The sequence below is a fragment of the Nelusetta ayraudi genome, unplaced genomic scaffold (genome assembly GCF_046127955.1).
Source record: "Nelusetta ayraudi isolate G7.1 ecotype Tasmania unplaced genomic scaffold, CSIRO-AGI_Nayr_v1 ptg000060l, whole genome shotgun sequence".
NCBI lineage: Eukaryota > Metazoa > Chordata > Actinopteri > Tetraodontiformes > Monacanthidae > Nelusetta > Nelusetta ayraudi.
In genome coordinates this window covers 7,931,932-7,954,642 of record NW_027466110.1, presented here as the reverse complement: position 1 = coordinate 7,954,642, position 22,711 = coordinate 7,931,932, and the positions used below count along the sequence as shown (strand labels likewise).

At 47.5% G+C, this 22,711-nt stretch overlaps 1 protein-coding gene across 1 annotated transcript; it reads right to left on the bottom strand.

Annotated features, from left to right (window-relative positions):
* Positions 1-315: 315 nt before the first annotated feature.
* On the bottom strand, positions 316-21,250 carry wnt10a (wingless-type MMTV integration site family, member 10a). The gene is made up of 4 exons (XM_076040029.1): positions 20,695-21,250; positions 18,885-19,150; positions 13,273-13,646; positions 316-2,904 (listed from the first exon to the last, which is right to left on the bottom strand). The coding sequence occupies exons 1-4, from the start codon at positions 20,751-20,753 to the stop codon at positions 2,314-2,316; spliced, it is 1,290 nt and encodes a 429-aa protein (XP_075896144.1). The 5' UTR covers positions 20,754-21,250; the 3' UTR covers positions 316-2,313.
* Between the last annotated feature and the right edge of the window lie 1,461 nt (positions 21,251-22,711).

The window sequence follows — 22,711 nt, the reverse complement described above, 5'->3', positions numbered from 1 at the left end:
TCCTCCCCTCTCATTGGCTGATTGTTTATTAGATGATTCTGGTGTCAGGATGAGAAAGTTCATCATCACCGTCTAACTTCTAGTAGGTGATTATTATTATTATTATTGGTGTTGTTGTTGTTGTTGTTGTTGTTGTTGAGATTACGTAAAATTCCTAAAGCCGTCCAGTTAGCTGTATTTTGTGTTCTCAGAGTGTGCAGTCCATTTCTTCTTCTGTCTGCAAATGAAATATGTTGCTAGTCTGACGGTTGGTTGATGCTGACAGCAGAAACACAACACTCAAGGTTTTATCAAATACAATGTATTTTTTTTATTACTCATCACATTAGAGCCCCTACTTTTACGGCCATATTGTCTTTCTTTAATGTTTTACAAATATTAAGTTATCCACAAAAATAAAAAAATAACTTAGATAATAACCATATTAAAACATACATACATACATACATACATACATACATACATACATACATACATACATACATACATTAAAATTCATGACATCAAAAAAATGCATATTGCTGAAATCTCCCAGAGTTTTTTTCCTGGACAAAGTCATGAAGAATGTGCAATCAACTCATCGCAATCAAAACCATCCATTACACTGACAAGAAAATAATGTCCCAGATCGTTTTTCCCTCCTCCTCCTCCTCCACCTCCTCCCCCTCCTCCACCTCTTCTACCTCCATTTGGTACAGAGACACACTTGTAGTAAATAACTTGCAACAAGTCTCACTTGTACCCTCCCCCACCCCCCCGAGACCAAACATGATCAATTGAATGTGCATAGGCAGAAATCTACATTGACATTTTACTGTTATTTCTTTGATAATACAAACTGTTGGTCCACGTGGGCTCAGTGGAAGTGTGACAGAGTGTTGAGGCGGAAGCTCACGGTGTCGCACATGTCACAAAACAGCACTTGGTCGACACACTGGGACGGCGGGAGAAGTGAGGAATCCCGACGTGTGCTCCTGAAAGATCTTTGTTTGTTTGTGCAGCGTTTCTCAGTTTTTATTTACACGTCGGAACTGTGTTTGCTGAGTGACCCACACGTGCACGACACTTCACCACTTCTGGACGTTTCACATAGGAAGAACGGAACACACGGGACGCGGAAGGCTTTGGGACGACACGATGCAGCACAACGAGTTTTCACGCAGAGTAAATGTGTTTTACAAGAGACAGTTTGCACGTAGAGCCACAATCTATCAAAAGTGTGCAGAGGGTTTGTTCTATTCTGGTTTTTGTAGGTAGGGAAGTATTTTAAAATGATTTCTGGATTGGAATTTTGGTCCGATTACAACATGACACACTTTGCACTCAGCTCAAATTGAACTCAGGACGACACAATTGAACAACTTTGCGCAGGGTCATGACAAAAACGACATGTTGGCACAAGCACAATGGGGTGTGTTTGCATCCTCATGTTGAGGCTGCTGGGATGTGTGCAAACATTTGTAAATGTTTCTGTGCGTGTGTGTGTGTGTGTGTGTGTGTGTGTGTGGTCACTGTGCACGGCAGGATGGAACAGGGATGCATAGTCACATTGAGCTCGGCAACAGTCACAGCGTCGCGCTGCTACAAACACTGAAACCTCCTGACTGCCGTGGACGAGGTGCTCCAGGTGTGCGGTGATGTCATCACTGGGGATCCTGAGGAGTGGAGGAAGCTTCAAGGGTCAATCACAAACAGGATGCAGGTCCACAAGATCGTCTCTGCTTACATTTATGGATGGTGAAGGAAATACTTTCTCACTATGTCTCTTATTTTTTACTCATCGCAAATTCCATGAGACGACGACGACCTCAGCCTTCCCGCCTCATAAAAATGTGCCTCCGCCGTGAAGAATCTTTGCTCTTTTCCTGCGTCCCTGCAGCGAAATAGGATCGCTGAGGTTCTTCGGGCTTCATTCAGAAACAGCAGGAGCTGCGTCTCGCCTTGTCTCCTCGGCGCAGAGCCGCTGAGGCAGCGTCAGACTTAGACTGTGCACTCTCCTTACCATGTGCACGCGTATCTCTCTCTCTTTCTCTCTCTTCTCTCTCTTCCTCTCTCTCTCTCTCTTCCTCTCTCTCTCTCTCTCTCTCTCTCTCTCTCTCTCTCTCTCTCACTGCTGGCTCTCTCCTTCCGTTACGTCCAAGTTTTTTTTTTTCTGAAAAACCAGCAGTCCAACGCAAAAAGGGTAAAGGGCAAACATCACGGCAGTCAGGATCCCTTTTTTCAAACCGACCCTCCTGATTTTATTTTTTTTTTCTAAATCTGTTCCTTTATTCTTCTGGCTCGTGCCTTTTCTTCCCCCTCCGACTCCCGCCATCACTTGCAGACGCTCACCCACTCTGTTATCCGGCACTCCTCGCACACCACGTAGCAGCACCAGTGGAACTTGCAGTTGCAGCGCTCGCTCCGCGTCTGCTGCAGGATGTTGTGGCCCCTGCCGCAGCACAGACTCTCGCAGTTGTCCATGCCGGGGCTGGTCTTGTTGCAGATCCGGCCCTGCGTGCCGGCCGAGTCTGAGCCCAGGTCGCGCTCGCAGAAGTCTGGCGACTTTTCAAAGTAGACCAGCTCGTTGATGCTGGGCCTCCGCCGGTGGTGCGAGTGGTGGTGGTGGTGGTGGTGGCTGTTCTGGTGGTGGTGGTGGTGATGGTGGTGGTGGTGGTTGTTGGAGTGGTGGTTGCTGGAGTGGTGGTTGTTGGAGTGGTGGTTGTTGCTGGAGTGGTGGTTGGAGTGGTCCAGCTGCCCCGTGTTTCGGTTGTGGGCCTTGATGAGCGTGGCGATCTGGAAGCGCTCTTTGAGGATGGAGCCCACCACCCGGAACTCTGGGGTGACCTGCCAGCAGGTTTTGAGCTGGCAGCTGCCCGACGTCCCGTGGCACTTGCATTTCCGTCTCATGTGGTCCAGCACCACCTGCAGAGGAGACACACAGAGGCAAGGAAATGAGAGGAGGAAGGGAAGGTGGAGGAGGTAGTGGTGGTGGTAGTGGAGGTGGAGGTGGAGAAGGCGGGGGAGGAGGAGTAGGTGAAGGAGGCGGAGGGCAAAAAGAAAGATGAATGACCTCCCTGAGCACCGGTTACATTTAGTTGTGTATACAGTTAAAGGGCGTCGCAGCTTCACTTGTTGAAGTTTGGAGCTCCGGTTGTTCAGTGAATGACCTGTAATCCCCTGGCAGAGCACCGGCCCCACATTCAAACAGCCAGGTGGTCTGGGCCTGTTGTCAAACACGCTGCTATCAAGTAACAGCGGTGGATGCAGGCATCACCCAAACACTCGCGTCATTAGTCATCCTTCAGGACCAGCTAGCCGCACAAAGCGTGACATGCATGGACCCGCACACCTGACGACATTTACTTTTTTTTTTTCCTTCTTTCACTCCAACGGCCTGCTGCAGGCCCGCAGGGGCAATATAGTTTTAAACAGCATGTAAATTCAGCTACCAACTGTCAACGGGCCCATTATTACAATATGGTTATGACATGATTCTGTTTTAAAAGCTCACATCATGTTACACACACCTATATTGGCAGGCTCACGTTGTCCTTAAAACCTATTTAACTGCATGTGTGTGTGTGTGTGTGTGTGTGTGTGTGTGTGTGTGCATGTGATCGCGCTGATCAGTCGTCACCTGCTCTAAACTTTCAGATCCAATTACCGCCAGCAACTGCAGGCCACCCAGCAGAGCAGTGGCAGATGCTGCTGCTGCTGCTGCTGCTGCTGCTGCTGCTGCTGCTGCTGCTGCCCCTATCAGACACTTGCACAGTCGACCACAAATTCCACTGACGCAGTACCAATAGTGGCATCCATCTCTCGCACGCAGTGAACTATCGAGACAGATGAGGCCACGTTATGTAAAGCTCCCCCCAAAAAAAACAAGAACAATGTGTTTTATTAAACTCAAATGTAACATTGGTGTGAATGTGTATAAAACCTTTGCAGCTCGCAGGGTTTAGTCTCGTCATCCAAGGCTCGTCACCCCCCCCGGCCATGTCGTCAACACCTTGACGGGCTGCAAAGTCTTTGCTAAGTGCACGTTGCGTAAGATGGTGATGACGCGAAAATATTTTTCAAGGGAAGAGGTTTTTCTTTTTTTATTCGCCGCCACGTGGTAGAAACCTCAGAAAGTGACGGGGGGGGGGGGAATCTGCTTTTATGCTGTCGGGAAGCCCTGAAAACTTTGCCGTGGACACTCCCGAGGACGCTCGAGGACTTTACAGCGAACATTCCGGCAGCGGCACTCCGTCAGACTGCTGCTCTCGCATGGGTTTATAGGGGCAGAAGCAACTCCAGAGTCACAAATGTGCTGGCCTGAAACTCACAACACACTAGTCTGTAATCATGCGACTCTCCAACCCACTTAAACCTTAAAGAGACAAACTGGCCCGGAGTCGTAATTGCATCCACATTGCCACTGTTTGAAGGTACATTGGCAGCAGGATATGGGCTTCAAAAGGAGCTGAAAACAAACAAGGAGTGCAGAAAAAGTGCCATTCCTCATTAACTCTGGACATATTTATGCAGTAGGAGGAAAATGAAGGAAAGTCCTCCTGCATGATCGGCAGCCCGTTTGCATCAGTTTTGAGCTCCAGAAGAAGAACATGAGATGGTGTGACAGAAAATATGCCTTCCAACGAAGCAAACCATGCATGAATGAAATGCATGCGGTCCTGAGAGTCATCGGGAAATAGGGTTGTGTTGCGTCGGCAGTGCAGCGTTCGACACAATGTTGTCTGTCAGTTGTCAGTCAGTTTGTCGTTGAGCCAAACAGTGAAACAACTAGAGGAAGCAGTTGAGCGCATTTTGAACATGAGCCATACACAAGGCAGAAATGTAATATGTAACGATAAGTGAGTGTGGAACCTGAGTGCTACAGCAAGGAGAGAGAGAAAACAACAAAACCCAAAAAAACAGCTTATTTTGTGTAAGAGAAATAGAAACATTCAGAACCATCGATCTGTGAGTGGGACAGGAGGAGAGACCAACTCGCTGAGAGTGGAGTTAGTGACAGAAACCATTAACTCGTCTTTGATTCATGGAGCTGATGTGGTCATTTGTCTCAGTGTGAACGTTGGTTGGCTTGTGGTTATTCTTAAACAGATCATTAAGTAAAAAAAAAAAAGGCAAACCTGTGGAAGCTGAACCAACATAGTCTTGGTTTCAAATGAAATTCCTACAAATATGTCCTGAGTTATTTAATGAATAAAAGGTTTTTTTTCAGATAACTACAGATATTATATTTTACCCTGACTTGTTGCAACAGAGCAAAACCTCGAATATCTCTTTTCAAAAAAAAAAAAAAATCACAGAGTGATGAAAAGATCAGATGAAAGGTTGGGAATTCCTGGTTTCTTGTTGGTCTCCTTCTCTCCTTGCTGGGGGCAACGCAGACAAAGAGAGAAAATGTTTTCTGTCTGTCTCCCTGTCTGTGTTTACGATATTCAAAGGAGAAAGGAGGGAAATCTTATAGTGTGATTTATTACATCTATAAGGCTCATCTTAAGAATTTGCCCCTCGGGTTGGAGGAGGCGGAGGAGGAGGAGGAGGAGGAGAGATGATCGGGGGATTATCTCTTGGCTGTCCCTACACCTGTGTGTCTGTGGGCGGGATTATAAATCATCCGTCCGCCCTGCTGACACTCAACCTGCCCGTGAAGGCCCGCCGCAGCTCAGCCCTCAGCCAGCTGCCCCCGGCAACCTGAGCCGGGAAGTAGACGAGTATGTCGAGCGGCACAACAGAACTTAACTCACTCGACAGTTTAGAACAACAATTACAAAAACAAACAAAACTCACAGCTTTGCTGCGGTAGCGAACGGTAAAACGGATGAAATGGGAAAATAATTAAGTAATTTTGTGCAACATTTACTCTTGGAAACTGGACAGTTTCACACGATGCCACAGAACCCGCTGGCAGACACACACACACACACACACACACACACACACACACACACACACACACACACACACACACACACACACACAAACCATCTGGCACGTGTGCTGGTGGAGATCTGATCCCTTCCAGAGTCGGTGCTGGGTGACAGTTAGAAAACAGGCATCTGGCAACTTTTAATTGGCTTCCAGGCCAAGACAGAGGCGTCTATAAAAACCGCTCCAGACGGGGATCAAACGCAACACGCCAGTGACAGATCAGGACTGCAGGCTACACAATACAGCGGCGAAGAAGAGTTCAGCGAAGCAGCGCTACCGTGCAGCGGCAGCAGCAGCAGCGGCAGCAGCAGCAGCAGCAGCGGGAGATCAGGGCCCTGGCTACCTGTGGAACGACAGCTTGAAGAGAAAGAAACGAGGGAGGAGGGATGGAGGGCAAGGTCGGAGAGGGAGTTGATTAGCGGCAGGTAAAAGGGTATTAAGGCTTCTAATGGAGCGCAAACACTCGGCTGGATCCGCGCAGGCAGCGCCACAAAAGCGGCGACGACAGAAGCGCTGACATGTGACCCGCTGCCGCAGCCAGAACTCAACCGCAAAGGTTACAGTGCGCACAATAACAAGCCTGTCCTGGCACGCCGCTGTTTGTTTGTTTGTTCCTGATAAGTTATTGAGTCGACCGACCGGATCTCTAATCGTTCTGCTCTGTATCCAGACAACAATACCATATCTTTGTGCCAATTCTTACAGACTGCCACTCAGAACGCCACTCAGAACGCTGCCACCTATTCACATTGTGTATATATATATATATATATATATATATATATACACATATATATATATATTAATAACTTGCCTGATTAAATTAAAGTTTAAATTTAATTTAAAAAAAATGTATTTACTGTACGTGTGTGTGTGTGTGTGTGTGTGTGTGTGTGTGTGTGTGTGTGTGTGTGTGTGTGTGTGTGTGTGTGCGTGCGTGTGTGTGTGTGTTGGGCCATTCAAGTGCACCACCGCGAAACGATGGCGGAACAAAAGTAGTTTTCTGCTGTCAAACAAACCAACACTTCAGGCCAGGATGAAAACACTGTCATGTGCATTCTTATGTTCTCATGTTCAGAATTATAATATTTCCTCTGCGCTGCTTTTCAATGTGTAACTCAGGGTCACCCTGGCGCAGGTGGGTGGGAGGTGGGCGTCTGCAGAGCATGAGGGTGCAGTTGACAGACAGGAGGAGAAATGGGGGTGTGATCGACGGAAGCCCCTTCCTGGTTCAGAGATAAGGTTCTCGTGCACGTGCACGGCCCAGACCTGGACCTGGACCTCAGCCCGCCCCACTGCACCATCCTTTTCCATCACCCGCCCTGGATCCCATGCAATCTTTTAAATCTTGCACCTGACTGTTTGTTTTTTTTTTGACACTTTGATCCATTTCTGCTGAGTCTGCTTTCGTTGTCCGACTTCCAGGATCTTGCGGGATGACACACATTGCGGTGCCCCAACGCGAGCGGTGGGAATCAAAAGCCGAGTTGGGTTGCGTAACAAGTGTTTTTGCTCCTTGTCACGGTTCTGCGTCTTGTCAAGCTGTGTACATGTACACAGGCGGAGGAGGGCTACTAGTTTGTAATTTGAAAGTTGCACTTTTATTTTTTTTTTTTAAAGGCTCAGTCTGCAGGAATAATCAACATCTTGAGAGAGAAAAGGGGAGAGAAAAAAAAAGGGTCAGTGTAGGAGGCCCAGTCGCTGAGTCATGTATACACACATTCGCGGTGCTTCTTGTGTAATTTGTGCCCTTTGATTTAACCGTTTATTCGCCAGAAACTTGTGTGTCATCGCCGCGAACCGCGTTTGGGAAAATCCTGCTGGGACGTCTGCGCATCCCACAGTCGACACTCGGCGAGTCTGCACACTGGCCTCGGCTTCGCCAGTTCAAAGAAGCAGAAGAAGAAGGAGAAAAAAAAACTACTGAGGGTCTTTTAAAGCCCGGGCAGAAAGAGCCGAGGCGATATCAAAGCACACAAACAAATCCCACAGCAGCACATTAAGCCCAGACATCGCTTGGAAGCAGTCAAACGCTCCGACTTCAAAAGCTTTCGGCTCAGCGCGAGCAGACAAACACGGCCGCCGCCGCCGCCGCCACCGCCGCTGCACACACGCCACCGCGGTGACTGACTGAGAGAAATGCACATCGACGGCGCACGTTGGGAAAAAACAAAACAACCAAAAAACAAAACAAGCACATTGGAACAAGTGTGTGTGTGCGTGTGCGTTTGAAATCGCCACTCATTGTTAATTGCACACAATGTCCGCGGCTCTAATTTAGGCACAATAATAAAATGTCATTACCGACATAAGGGTTCCCACCTGCTCGGCCGCCGCTTTGAAAGAGTTGAAAGGGAAACGAGTGGGCAGAAGTTGAGCGCGCGTGTGCGTGTGTGTGTGTGTGTGTGTGTGTGTGTGTGTGTGTGTGTGCTGCAGCGTGCAGAGAATTCAGTGCCTCTGCGGTGTGGAAGTCAGCTGCTGCTGGAGACGCCGGCTGCCCCCCCACCCACCCCAACCCTCACCTCCCACACCTGCTGACGCTGTTTCCTGATCAAACTCCAACTCCGCTGTTCTCCTCAGAGTGACCTCGGAGTCAGTCAGGTGTGTTACCGTCGTAACACACCTGACGACCTCTACGTCGCGAGCGCTTTGTCGTTGTTTGTGGGATGAATCAGCCGCTGAAGGATCCCCGGAGTCTCACTCCCGCTGGTTTTGGATCGAGCTTCAGATTTATGACTCAGCGTGTGTCCAGTGCTGCGGTAAAAGCAAATATCGTAGAAAATAGGCCCCTTCACCGGCAGGAAGAGGGGAAGAGGGTTTTTTTTTTTTTTCTTGCAGTTTGCAGTTTGCGGTGTCTGAATCCACTCAGTAATTTCAAGTTTGGTATAATTCAATTACAAAAACCCCTCAAATACCATTAAGCTTTAAAGTGCATTAGAACTTTCTTTCCAGGCGGCTGGCAGCAGACAAGAGTCAAGTCTCTATTTACCCAAAGAAGCCGATGAGCCCAAGGAGCTCAGGGTAACTGTCTCCTCTAATTAATTTATCATCAGAGAGTTGAACCTATTAGCTGCGTCATTAGTTGAGCGGGATTTTTCAGTGGGAATTTGTGAGGTCTTACTACGTCTCATCCGACTGTGACAGTTTAAGTTTGGAAGCCAACAACAGTTGCAGTTCACAGAAGATGCAGGTTGTGATCACTGGCTCTCTGTAGTCGCACACAGAAAGCTCAAATTTTTCTGAGATTCCAAGAAAGCAGAAGAATTTTTTTTTTTTACGGTCCCGCTGAACTGCGAACAGTCGTCCTCCTCCTGAGGACAGCGAAAAATGACAGATCAAGTGTGTTTTCTGGGTTTATCTGAGGCATCATAGCAAAGTTGCGCCAAAGTTGCGCCAACGCTATATTATTAACTCAGGAAAACTTGGGGAGAATGAAAAAGACGCTGTCACCTCGAACTAAAAGCACGCTGAATCATCCCCTGCAGTCGTGACTTGCACCTGCTTTCCTTCTCGCACACTTTGAAGAGCGTCTCTAAAATTTCAAAGACTTCAGACAAGCGCAGTTAGAATGATATCACCTCGTATATCAACCATCTCCGGCGTTCAAAAGAAGCGATCCGAGCCGATTGAAATTTGTGCCCCCTCTCATCTCTCCTCCTTCCACAAAAAAAAAAAAAATCGTGGCCTCATGTTAAAATTCTAATTACCAAAAAGCTGCTTGGCAGCATTGTCAACCACCTGCCTGATGAGCAGACAGGACTTAACAGAGTCTTCTCCACACAGCAGCACCGGCAGCGTGCCAAGCGTTTGTTTTGAGGTGCGCTCCCTGAATGATTGAGTGGGACGCTAAAAATAAATTAAAGAGCTGGCGGAGAACTTTATGTACCTGGTGAGGTGTTTCCATGCCATCAGCCGGCAGCCCAGACACTCACCTCCGCAGCTGAACAGAAGCAAGCGCTGCTCGGCAACCACAGCGTAAGGTGCTGGGGGAAAAAGTGCATAGATGGAGCTATTTTACTTGTAATAACTGTTGATGGCTAAATAATAATATTATATTCATGTTAAAAGCGGAGCCGTGGAGGGAACAACTTCATAGTATGGACTTGGTTAGTTTCAGTTGGTTCATTTGACAGTGTTAAACACCTGAAATTGAGTCTTTCACACATTGTGCGACTCTGGCCAGCTGTTGGAGGGACTTTAATACCAGATGAATTCATTTCCAGCGGCTCTGTCGTGCACAGATTTGCTTCTGTAATCAGTCCCACTCGGAGAGAGAAGGCAAAGAGCAGCAAGTGGGGAGGGAAGGAAGGGCGAATCTCTTTCTACTTTCCGCCCGGGCCCTTTGAAGTCTAAAATCTTTTGCAGGGTTTTAAACATCTGTTTCCAAACTTCCAGCAGCCACTAATTAGGGCTAAAAACAAGATGGGACATCGTGAGAACCCTGGGGTGGGCATGAGGCGACATGCACACCCCGCTAAAAAACCACTGCATTCCTTTTGCTCGCTGGCTGCTCCTCTCTGAAAGCGGGAGGGAGGGAGGCGGGGGCGAGGGGAGGAGCGGGGAGGGTGTTGGGGGAGAGGCAGAAAAAGGTGGTGGGAGGAGGTGAGAAGGTAGTAGATGGGAGGGCCAGGCATTATCCGCAGGCCTCACCTGTCAGTGCATTTGTGTGTGTGTGGGAGGTTGTGTGTGTGTGTGTGTGTGTGTGTGTGTGTGTGTGTGTGTGTGTCCTTTGCAGGTCCTTTGCGGCAGTTTGTGCAGTGCCATGCAGTGTGGAGCACATCTGTAATGACTCACGCTGATGACTCTCCGCTTTACCGCCTTTTTTCTTTCTTTCTTTCTTTCTTTCTTTCTTCCTCAAAGATGAACCTCCTGCCGCCAGGACTTTCTGCCAGACCCACCGGAACCCACCGAAGACTTATGAGTGCACACAGTGGTGGCGCACAGCAGGATATGTGGGTCTAAGAAACCAATTTGTTTACTCATTTTCCTTGACGGACGGTGCTTATCCCAGTAGAGGTAACTGGGGTTATTCTGCTTTTACCCAAATGCAGAAGATTCAGGGCAATGAGTGGCAGGTGCCAGTCAGTCAGTCAGTCAGTCAGTCAGTCAGTCAGTCAGTCAGTCAGGCAGTCAGTCAGTCCACCAATGTCTGGGTTTTTGTGTGTGCTCCCTGAGAAGGCTTTTTTCTGGGTTCTGGGACCAAGAAGGTTCCAGGATAGGTTCCAGGCTCCAAGTCACATCCAACAATTTCTTTTCCCCACGGGTAGATAATATATATTTTGGGAAGCAGTAAATTAAACTAAAAACTCATCTCTGTAATAGCTAAATGCCATATGTAATTACGGTCCAAACCGATTCTGAAAGTAAAAGCAGCCCTGTGAATAAAATGCTAATGGGCTAATTGCTGCCTGTAATGACATATGGCGGTAAAAAAGGGTGAAGCCAAGACGTGAGTGACACTAAAATTAGCACCGGCTGCCTGGGAATGGGATTAGAACTGAATCAAAACCGGTCGTTATTTACTGGTATGTTTGCGTTACATGTGAGTGAATCCATACTTGTGGTCGAGGTGAAATGTCTCTGGCACTTTGAAAGAATCACGCCAATTTGCAACGTCTTAGCTGCTGCTTCGAGTGATGTTGAGACACTCTTCTCTCATCTGCCTCTGAGTCCAAACAGGAAGCCAGTCAAGGGCCTCAAGTCCAAGCTTTTTGATGAAACTGCGACTCGTGTCACACCAGCTGGCCGCAGAACTTTTTTTCTTCTTCTTAATTTGTCACTGCGTCTAAATTTGTCGCCGTGTATACAACACTGCCGGGATTGCCAGCTGCGTGTCCAGTTTGCTGACGCGCTCGGCGTTTTTGTGTTTTGTCTGCACAATCAAGGAAACCAGAAGTCAACCGATGGAAAGATACTTGGCCCCCTCAAATTACTGAGGAGGAAACAGAGAACAATGAGCAATTTACGGCAGCCTCGCTGCTCGTGTGTCGCTACCTCTCTCCCCGTGGATTCTCTCCCGCTGCCAAGGCTGAAGTGTGTCTCGACACGCTATGAGATTTCAATATGACTGTCAGAGTTGTTAATTATCGAGAGGGAGTTTAGTTGATTCAAAATGCACCCGCCACATACATAATACGCCAATTGCCGAGGGCGTGGGCGAACATTTAGCATGCTGTCATCGCCGCATCTGTACGGAACGACATTGTCCTCGCATGAGAAAAATGCACCCAAAAGACATTTTGAGAGACGTCCCGCCTTGGCCTTGGGTAGAGCATCATTACCTGACTTAAAGATCATGAACCAACCGCCAGGGATTTACAAAGTCTTAGATTATGAAACGCTATCACAATAGAAGGTCAGTCCAAACTTGCTCCCAGTTGGAGGCTGATATTTGAGAGATTTGCTGTGAATCCGTAAAAAGTGCAGACTTACAGTAAAACACAAGCAGACCTCATTAAGACCGAGTGGCGGAGCTCAGCTGTCTGACTGGGCCGACTAAAGAAAAGCCAAAGAATAGTCAGAAAAAGACAATAATTGCAGGCCGATAGCTCCAAATGTTCTTATGAGAAGCAGCAGGCATCAGCAGCAGCAGCAGCAGCGGCAGCCCTCACACCCTACAGCAATTTGCTGTGTTTATCAAATTGTTCCTCCTCAGGAAACACAACATTCTGCTTAGAACAGGGAGATCTCTGACGCGGAACCGCCGTTGACAGTTTTGGCCACGATTATAAGTAAAACTTCCTCTCATTCCACGCAGATGATGAATTGTTTTACAATTTACAATTTGGAATGAGAGGAAGTCAACATTGCACACATCAAGACGACATGTCTAGTTCATTGTTGGTAAGTCTGGTTCCAAACATTAACCGTTCATAACGTCACACTTTGCCCTGTCTCTTCAGCAGCACATCTCTCCTCCTACTAACCAGTGTTTTAAACTGTGTTAACCTTTGAGAGAAGTGTTTATATTTGGAGGAGAAGGGGGGAAATTGAGCAGCTTCCTCGATGGCCGCGGTTTGAAACGCAGGACTGACTCATTTCTTGCCAAACAACCTACCCTCTCACCCCCCTCCCTTCCATCTCCTTGCTGAGAAAACCCTGACTACATCATCAGGGTTATTTTTGGAAGTTCTGGAAATCCACCCCTCGAGCATCATTATACAACTCTTTTTTTTTTACAGGCTTAATCGTAAGGAACGTGCGTAACCAACTGCCGAGTGAGCTGTTGAATCAGAAGGAAAAACCGCAAAACAAATCATTGGCCGCGAGTTGAGTCATAGTAAGGAAGGCTGTAAACCTGCGAAAGAACGCACATGCACTTTGACCACAGTGATGGTTCAATTCCCTCACCTGTCTTCCGACTCTGTTGTTGTGGAGCCTCATCCTGGCGTGGATGTCCCTGTAGGTCTCGCGGGCGTCCAGGAAGTCCCTGGAGAACTTCTCGCCGAATTCCACGTCGGGGCTGCAGCCCCCCCACTCCCAGGAGTCTTGGGGCCCCAGCGGCTCAGGGGGGAAGTGCTCCATGACGCCGTGCACCATGCCCTTCCCTCTGTGGATGGCCTCCAGCTGCAGGCGGTGCAGCTTGATGCGGAAGGCCTCCTCGTCGCCGCGCCGCTTCTCGTCGCAGCTGCAGGCCTTCAGCTTGCCCATGGAGCAGGCGTTGGCCACGGCGTGCACCACGCCCGCTGCCGCGATGGCATAGGCAAAGGCGCTCTCCCGGAAGCCTGGGTGAGAGAGGGGAGCAGCGTGAGTTGTGAGAAAGTGTGGAATCCGTAACAATATGTTGACCTTGCAATAATTAAATGCCCAACCCCCCCCGTAATAAGAAAACCTTTTTGTGCTTCTTCTTTTTTTTATACCTTTCCTACAATTCATTCCTAATACTGCTGGGGGTGTTACAGCCACCTAAAGTTCCACCCACTTTCAGTTTGTCCCCTTCCAAACTTCTGGAAGGCATAACTGAACACCAGCGTAGACACAGAAGGTACAAATCAGATATCAGATCAGCCAGAACGATAAATGATGATCTGAGGTAGCACATGGGAAGGAGTGGAAGAGGTTAAAGAACTGGCAAAAAAATAAATAAAATGAATGCAAACACAGAATCATCGGACTGGTCAAAATGGAATGGGTTTCATATTGGAAATAAAGTTTTAGTGAGCACAAATATGGACAAGCGCAATGCAAATTTACTGTTGGAATTCATCAACACACCAAAGAGTCCAAGTGAGCAGGACAAGCTGTAGTTTGTCTACCAATTACAGTGAGTCTACCAAAATCCTTTTTGTTACAGACACACTTTGAACAGAAACCTCCTTCAAGATGCCTGTGCTTGGAAAAGCATGAGTTTAACTACTTTTAACTACTTTCCAGTAAGCAAGAAAGTACCCCCCCCAAAAAAAATTAAAAAAAAAACAAAAAAAAAACTGTCTTTAACCTCTCTGTCAGCAACACGTGTCAGCAGGCTTTGTGAGCCAGCAATTGCACGCTTTGTTTCACGCCCAGTCAATAACACTGCTGTGACTCAGCATGCACTCTGTTTGGATCACGATACACATAAGGGGTTACTCACTTACTCATTTTTTATTTTTTTTTATATATAACATTTGCCAAGAGTCATCTCACTGGGGAAACACCACCAAGGACAAATGGTGCTGGAGTTTTGCAAACACTCTCTGCTGGATGTGAACGGACCCCAGACCCCCGGCACTGCGACCAGAGGAGGCCTCACGGTGGGATTAACCTCACTAAATAACACGCGCCTCTGTCTGTCTAATGTCACCTATGTCACTGCGTGTGTCATCCGCAAGGTTGCCTAACTCCCCGCTGTCCTGCAACACGGAGAACACTGTCGCAGGTTTGCATTGAGTTCTTGCACAAAAATGCTAAATTATACTAAATAAGTGGGTTTTCTTGTTGTGGATGGGAAACCTGGTCAACTGGATGGAAACCAGATGGAGATATGGCCTGCTGCACTGTTGAGGGCTCACGCACTATCGTCCCGAACCGACATCTGTGCAATAAAAGTGGCTCCACAAGATCAGGTCCCTGACGCTCCTCCTGGCTTGGAGGAGTTTAATCACACACAGGGCTCATCTGGGACGCTTGTCCAGAAACTGTCACGCAAGAAGTGAGAAACAACACTCAGGTGACCGTCACAGTTCGGTAATGCTTTGCAAGATTGGAAAGCCGATGAGTGGGAACAGTGATTGTTCCTCGATCTCCGTCAATCCTCTCTTACTGCAACCCAGTTGTGTGAGAATATCAGTGCAGAGGTGTTCATTGTTAAAGGAGAAAGGTGGGCTGATGATGATGATGATGATGATGATGAAGATGCCGTGTAGCTTTTGCCTCATAATTCTTAACTGGCCCTGACAGACGAAAGGCAGAGGTTGATGTTTGACTTGCCGTGGCAGCTAAATACAGGCCTTTCTCCTCCAGAGCAAGTCTTACTCGCAATGGGAAAACTCACCCACAGCTAGGCTATAATTCAGCGTTGCACTCTTAAACACACACACACATACTCTCTCTCTCTCTCACACACACACACACACACACACACACACACAGTCCACACGATGGAAAAAAAGGAGGGGGATCCATGTCCGATTGTGGAATCCGTGAAAATTGAAGGATGAAGTTTGACGGTAGCGCTCGCACCCGCGGCCTCTCCGCTGTTTGTTGACAGATCTCACTTTACTAGTAGCGAGCGCAGTGCCCTCAGGTTCCATAAAAGAGGTCCCGGCTGGCAGCTACTGGCTGGTGTGGAGGAGAGTGACGATGAGAATGGAAACTTGTAAAGGCAACATGAAAAGAAACCAACTGGGTTTATGGCACACTGCTCCCAGGGGGAAGTGATTCAGGCTGCTTGTCGGAGTCAAATAAAAAGTTATTAACTTCGACTGCAATTTTTAGCACCCGTTTGATCCCGCTTCCCTGTTTAAGGGTCGGAGCAGTTGTGAAATTATTACTCGTGCGTATCAATTGAGGGACACAAAACGTTGAAGGATGCAGAGGAGAAACTGCCAGCGTTTTGTCCGTGCAAATACACTGCATGTTTCTTTAAAACGCTGTGGACATATACGATGTGGAAGTATTACGCTACATTCAGAATGCAAAAGATGGAACATTAAAACATCTTGTTTTCAGTTGTTGTTTCGCCAATGCTTTTTCAAAATGAACATGACTGAAGCACTTTTTCCCTGGATGTGAACGTGGGAGACAAGTTGGCTAATGCCTGTCAAAGTCTCAGAGCGATTGGTCATGGAATTGGGCAAAATTAAAAGTAAACTAATCAAGGCTGTCAAAGCTTGGCTCATTCCCTTTGATGGAGATCCCGGGGATGAGAGGTTGCATAGCCCAGATCACCTACAACAGCCGTGACTTCACTGTTCCAGACCATCAACACGCCGGAGATGGATGAGTGCACGGCGGCCGAGTGGCGCTGAGCACCGAGATGCCTTTTGAAAATACCTGCGGTTGTTTTCTTATATTTACTGGCGCCTCGCCGGAATCCTAATTATATCCGGCTTTCAGGCAGTGCAGTGCAGGGGCCTTTAGAAAATACTGAAAGCAGACAAAAAAATTAGGTAAAGACCAAAAAAAAACTCAAGAGCGAGGGATCCTCCTCGAGCGTGAAAACGGGAATTAATGAGGTTATTTCAACTCCACCATGGCCCCTCCCACCACCACCACCTTGACCACACAAGGCGGGGAGGAGAGATGAGCAAGAGGCGTCAGCACTTAGGCACATCCTCGCATGACGGAGGCCTGTTTTAGCTCTTCCCCGGCGCTCCGAGCCCGGCGCTGCAACGCAGGCCCCCGGAAGGCTGGGAACAGATCAATCTAACAAATAATTCACTGGCTCCGGCTACGCCCGGCTGAGCTGATGGCAGAGGAAGTGACAAAATGGATTAAAGATTGAAGGGAAACTGTCACTTTGTGTTACAAAACCGACGGAACAGGTTTATGCTTTTGCCGCCGAGAGTTGCAGGGGGGAAGTGCTGAGAGCAAATTCGCCAAGCACTCGCACCAGCGAGGGACGTAAAAGCATTAAGGGGCAGCGGCGGCAGCGACGGAGAATGCAGACTCAGTGACGGAGAGAAAGAGCGAGGAGGGGAGGAAGAGAGAGAGAGAGAGAGAGAGAGAGAGGTGGGTGGGGGCTTGCCTGACTTTAGCCTAGTTCTTTTTTAACGCAAGCTTAAACCGAACCGAAAATGGGGCCCAGAAAAGTTAGCAGAGTCCATCAGCGGAGGGATACGTGGAAGCGCCACGCAGACGAGAATTTCAATCTCATCAGGAGACACAAGCAAGTTTCACAAAGAGATAAATAAAGTCGGCAAAACTCCAAATTTCACCGTCTACCAGCGAATACTGGTTTCGATGAAGGCTTTTCCAAAATGTTTTTTTGAAATGTGTCCATGTTCTTCTGTGTAACCAAATTAAGTCTTCAATCATCCTGTTGGATTGAAAACTGATTTTTAACTCCACAGTTCGTTTGCTGAATGTCATCCAATCCGTGTCTACAGACCTCGTTATGTGACAGTGACATTGTGCCTTTCACGCGCACAACCGTCTGTCGTTGCTAACCGCGCACATGAAACATCATCAAACCTGCAACACATGAATCATCAGCTCGAAAGACTTTGTTTATGTCAGTGGTTTGGAGTTTCTGCACCTGGGGCCAACCGAGTGCCTTTCAGGCAACCGGCAGCTGCCTCTGCAACCGTCTCTCATTGAATGAGTGAGGAGTGAAAGTGAAGCCAGAGTTGTGCAAGAGCCATTTTACTATTTCCAACAACACAAACTCCTCGCTGAGGACGACCAGCCTTTAACGATCTCATTGTGCACAGATCATGGAGAGTTTTATTACCGTCGTGCCAATGCCCTCCAGCTGCGGCACCAAATCAGTGCATTCATTTTTATGATGGGGATTTTCTCTCTCAGGCTTCGTTGGCACCGTTAGCAAACACTAAAAATCGCCAACGGATAGATCAAAGCCAACAAGGTGCAACAGATGAATCTGTGTGAAATATGTGCGTGGTGACCCAATCCGTCCAGACACGTCAAATTGCTGCTCACACGTCGGTATTTCAACTGTATCCACTGTTTCTGGCGACCGAATCTGAGGATAATCCAGATTTGGTCACACTTCCGTCTTTACCGAGCACGACTCAAGACGACACCAAAAAACTACCGACCGCATGGAGCACTTTTAATCCAGACGCTGCGGCTACAAAGACGACTGACAGACTTTTTCCAGTCAGCAACGGCGGTACAATCACATCTGAGGGGACATCCCGATGCTAAAGATCCCCTTTCATCCTTTTGTGGCCGACCCGCAAAGCTCCGAGCACTACAAAGCGTCGGAGAAAACCGATCCGCACACCGTTTGGTAATCTTCAGGTGACTAAGTGCTTTTGAAGTTGCCCGTTCTTTTGTACTGGCTATTGAGGGGTGGGTGGGTGGGTGGGGATGGAGGGGGGATACAGTAAGGTGGCAGGAAAGAGGACACTGGTCCACTGGTCATCAGAGATAAACTAACCGCAAGGAGGACTCAGTTGCCTCAGGGACGTCGTTCAAGGATCGCATCTGCCCTTGAAGCTGATCCTCTTTTGTAATCTCCCGGCCGTGTTTTCAGAGTGACAGTATTGCTCCTTTAGGATGTGAATCTTTGCGGCAACTTATCTTTCTAAGCCTGCCCTTTCAAGGTATTCTTTCAAAGTGTGTCTGAGGATGAGACCCTGTTTGAAGACCAAACTTTGAACTGCATGCCTGAGCTCTGCTGTCCCAAGCAGGCCAGCACAGTATCTCAGTATCACCTTTATGACTCAAGATATGTATTTTTTTGTACTTCACCAATTGAGGTGTTCCCCTTATTTTCAATTTCAAGATTTTGATATTAGAAAGCAGGTTTTGGGGCGAGACCAATCGTTAGAGCACGACGATGTGAAAAACCGAACCTCTTTTAAAGACGATGCTGTCGTAGGGGATTTTGTTCCGGGTCTCCAGGCTGGAACAGTTCCAGCGATGTCCTCTGAACTGGTGCTGGCACTCATGGATCGCAATCTGGATTCCCTGGATCGCCGAGGCGGTCACGTCCGGATTACGCATGCACACCTCCAGCTGGCGCCGCGTCAAGCCGGGCAGCGTCAGACACACCGTGTTGGCGTTCAGGATGGGGTCGATGTTCGGGAGTTTCAGGCCCAGGATTTCATTGGATTCCACCCTGGATGGGGGACACGGGACAGGTTAATTCATAGCCGCTCTGTGCACTTGACTTTTTTGTTGTTTTTTTTGAATTGGGAAATTGAGGTTTCACACCAACACCCTGTTCCCACAGTGCCAAACAGACTGATTGGATGATGTCCCAGCACAACCCAAGACCTGTCAAACCTACTCTCTGAAAAGGGGAAAGACTGTCTGGTCTGTCAGGTTTTTAATCTTCACATTGACTCAATTGACATATAAACCTGTCCTCGATATACGGCTGCCGCCTTTGATGGATATCTGCCGCTAAACGTGTAAATGGAAGGCAAGCCTCCTTCTTTATCCCAGAGCCGGTCGAGCTAAATTTACCCCCTCATCGCGAATCTGAGCCTGTCCAACAATAACTTCCACTCAAACAGGTGAGAGTGGAGGCCCAGGCGTCAGCGTTGCTGGCACCCGTCCAATATATTTGCTAACTGTTTCAACAAAAAAAGGCAAAACACACACACACACACACACACACACACACACACAGAGCAGAGGAAAGTTTCCCCACCGCACGGCTCTAAAACCACCTGAGGGAAACATGTAAATGTGGCCACTTTCAAAGCCTCTGCACGGGAGCGTCCGCTGCCACTGCTGCTGCTGCTGTCAGTCAATCGTGTAAACAACAGTAATCCGGCTGACAGGAGCCCGTAGATCACTGGCGACTTCACAGTAAGAGCAGTATCAGGGAAAACACAGCCTGCCAGCTGAAATGTGAGCCCAGCGCGTTCTTTTCATTATCATTACACCTAAAACACAGGTTTGCGTCTCTTCTGTGTTTCAGACACAGAGAGTCAAATGTTGGGAACACATGCATGAGTTTACACACACGTGTTGGTGCAGGATAGACGCACTCAAAAAAGAAAAAGAAGACAAAAGCAGGTGCAGAGAGGAGGGAACTGGCCATGCAGCTGCAGAAAGTATGTATTTCCTTGAAAGAGTGCCACTTGTGAGTTGCAACAGAGAACACAACACAACTCGCCCTCAAGTCAGGTGTTTCTTGCACGCCGCCTTATTTTTTCCTCTTGCTATTGCTAATTCCAGTAAAGCTTCTGTTGCTACCTGTTGTGTTTCCTGAGCAGACCTGTTCCAACAGCTATCTCTCGAAAGGGCACGTTTTTATTGATTGGCAACAGTGGAATGCATGGGAAGCAGACAAATTGTAAAAGATGTTGGTACCCGTGAAACCGCAAGCTAAAGTTTAATTGTGCCCTTTCTATATCGTAATATATAAATTACAAATAATATCTATGTGTCTATTATGCTTTTATTTTTCAGCCAGTTTTATGGATGGGTTTCCTGGGAACAAAGGACTTGAATGCCTTTTATTTTTTATCAGAAACATTTATTGAACTAATATTCTTGTGAAGAACTGAAAAGAAAGTTTAATTAAGAATGGGGGGAGGAAAAAGTAATCAACTAATGAGTCCATATTTGAGTGGAAGAAATACACCAGAGAGAATCACTCATTCATATAAAAGTAACTGAGTTTTTAAGATCTCAAACTTTCATCCTTACCTTTTATCCAAGAGGCAGATGAGCAGCAACAGCCAGGTTATTTTCATGAAGTGCTCCATGTTGGGATTTGTGGAATTGAGTAAAAATTAAAAACAAAACAAAAATAAGTCTGACCAAAAGGAAGAGCTGTATATTAAAGTTCCATAGTCCGCCTTAAAACTTTTCAAAAAGTGTTGAGCAGCAGAGAGGCTTCCGGATTGGATGTCAGCTCCGAAGATCCAGAGACGTCCAGATGTGGCAGCCAGCGGCGGGACACTCATTCAAAATTTAAACGGGGAAAAAAGAAAAAGAAAACAGAAGAAAAGAAACAACAATAATAAAAGTCATTAAAAAAAAGTTTTCACCGGCTTCTCCACTTGTGCTGCTGAGCGCCGGAGACTGCCGCCGCTGCAAGTCTGAGGAGCGCCAAGTCAAACACGCATCCGCACTGTCGTCTGAGATCCGCGCAGAGGTTGCGTGCACGAGCGCTGTGACGTCCGACCGCCAGAGACGCGGCTGATCTCGCGGAGTTCCGAGCGACTAGTGGTGTCTGCCAGCGCACCGACAGCCCTCTAAACTGGCGCTCTTAGCGCTGCGCCGGCCCACTCGCGCTCTGCGTCAGGCGGGGGAAGCGCCGAGGGAGGTCAAGTGGCTCGTTAGAGCGGGATAGAGATCGGCTGGGATAAGAGAGGCACTTACTTCACTTAGCCTGCGCCCCCTGTGAGGCGGAACATTTATTTTCACCGCGGCAGGCAGGCAGGCAGTTAGAGAGGCTGCGCTGCTGGGTGATGGAGGAGCAGGACAGAGTTTGTAGATTCTAATAAACTTTATTTGTGTGGCTGCTTTCGAGTTTCAGAGCGATTAAACCCACAACACAAATGAAAAAAAAAAAAAAAAATCAAGGGCGACAGAAACAAACAAATGTTTGAGTTCGCAAACCTTAGAGTGGGAGCAGTGTGAAGGAGGACAAACAAGAACTGCTGGTCTCCAGCACATCAGAGTGGGATTTATGATGAGGTGATGAATAGACGAGATCATCACTTCAAGTAAAACACTTCTTCTTCTTCTTCTTCTTCTTCTTCTTCTCCTTCTTGCCTTTAATAGGGAGATTTCATCTCAGTTATCTACTTCATTTTGAAATATATTTCTATATTTCATATTTCTACATAGTTTCAGCAATTTCATTGACCCAACCAGGACTTTTCTGTTACAGGATTTTTTTTTTTTTTCTTCCTTAAACAGACATAAAGAGGCAAAGACTCTAATATTTCAACTTCATTCACTTGTGAAGACATTTATACTTACTTGACCCTTTATAACTCTTTATTCCACTGTTTGTTGTACGTTGCCCTCCACCTTCCTAGAAAGCTGCCCGACATTCACTCATCAGGTCTGTTTTACAATCTGAAAAGCCTGAAAACTGTTTTCTGCGAACAAGCATGTGTGACCAAAGCCACCCGTGTTTTGTCACCATGACTTTGGCCTCACTGAGAGCAGCCTTTTGCTTCTCTGTGTCATGAAAACCCAGGCCGGCTGACGTCCCCGTTGCTTCCTAAGTTCCTCCACATGCTTGTGGCCTTTAATCATTTCATTTAAGGGCTTTTTAAGCATGACAAAAAAACCTCCCTTGTTGTTGACAACCACACGATGTTACTCAGCCCAGTGCTTTATGAGTAGCGTTGAACGAAGAATCAGAAACCACCGCAAGCTTTAAAAAAGAAAAAAGAAGAGGAGAAGTCTTTGCCCCCTCCAGTGGAGGGAAGAGAGCGCTCTGAGCGCATGGAGTCATCGGGGGAGTCAAACACGACACAAGCTTAGCATTAAAATGCAATTAGGTTGCCATACTCGGATTTAGAAAGTCGGGGAAATAATCCCACATCAATTTTTCTCCCACGGATTCATCACGGCACCCTGAGGCTTTCTCACACACACAGACACAACTCAGTGTTTAATTATTACCAGGCATGTAAAGGACGCAGCCTTGGAACCGAGTCAGAGAGTTTGCATTGTTGTTGTTGTTTTTGTTGTCAATTCAAGT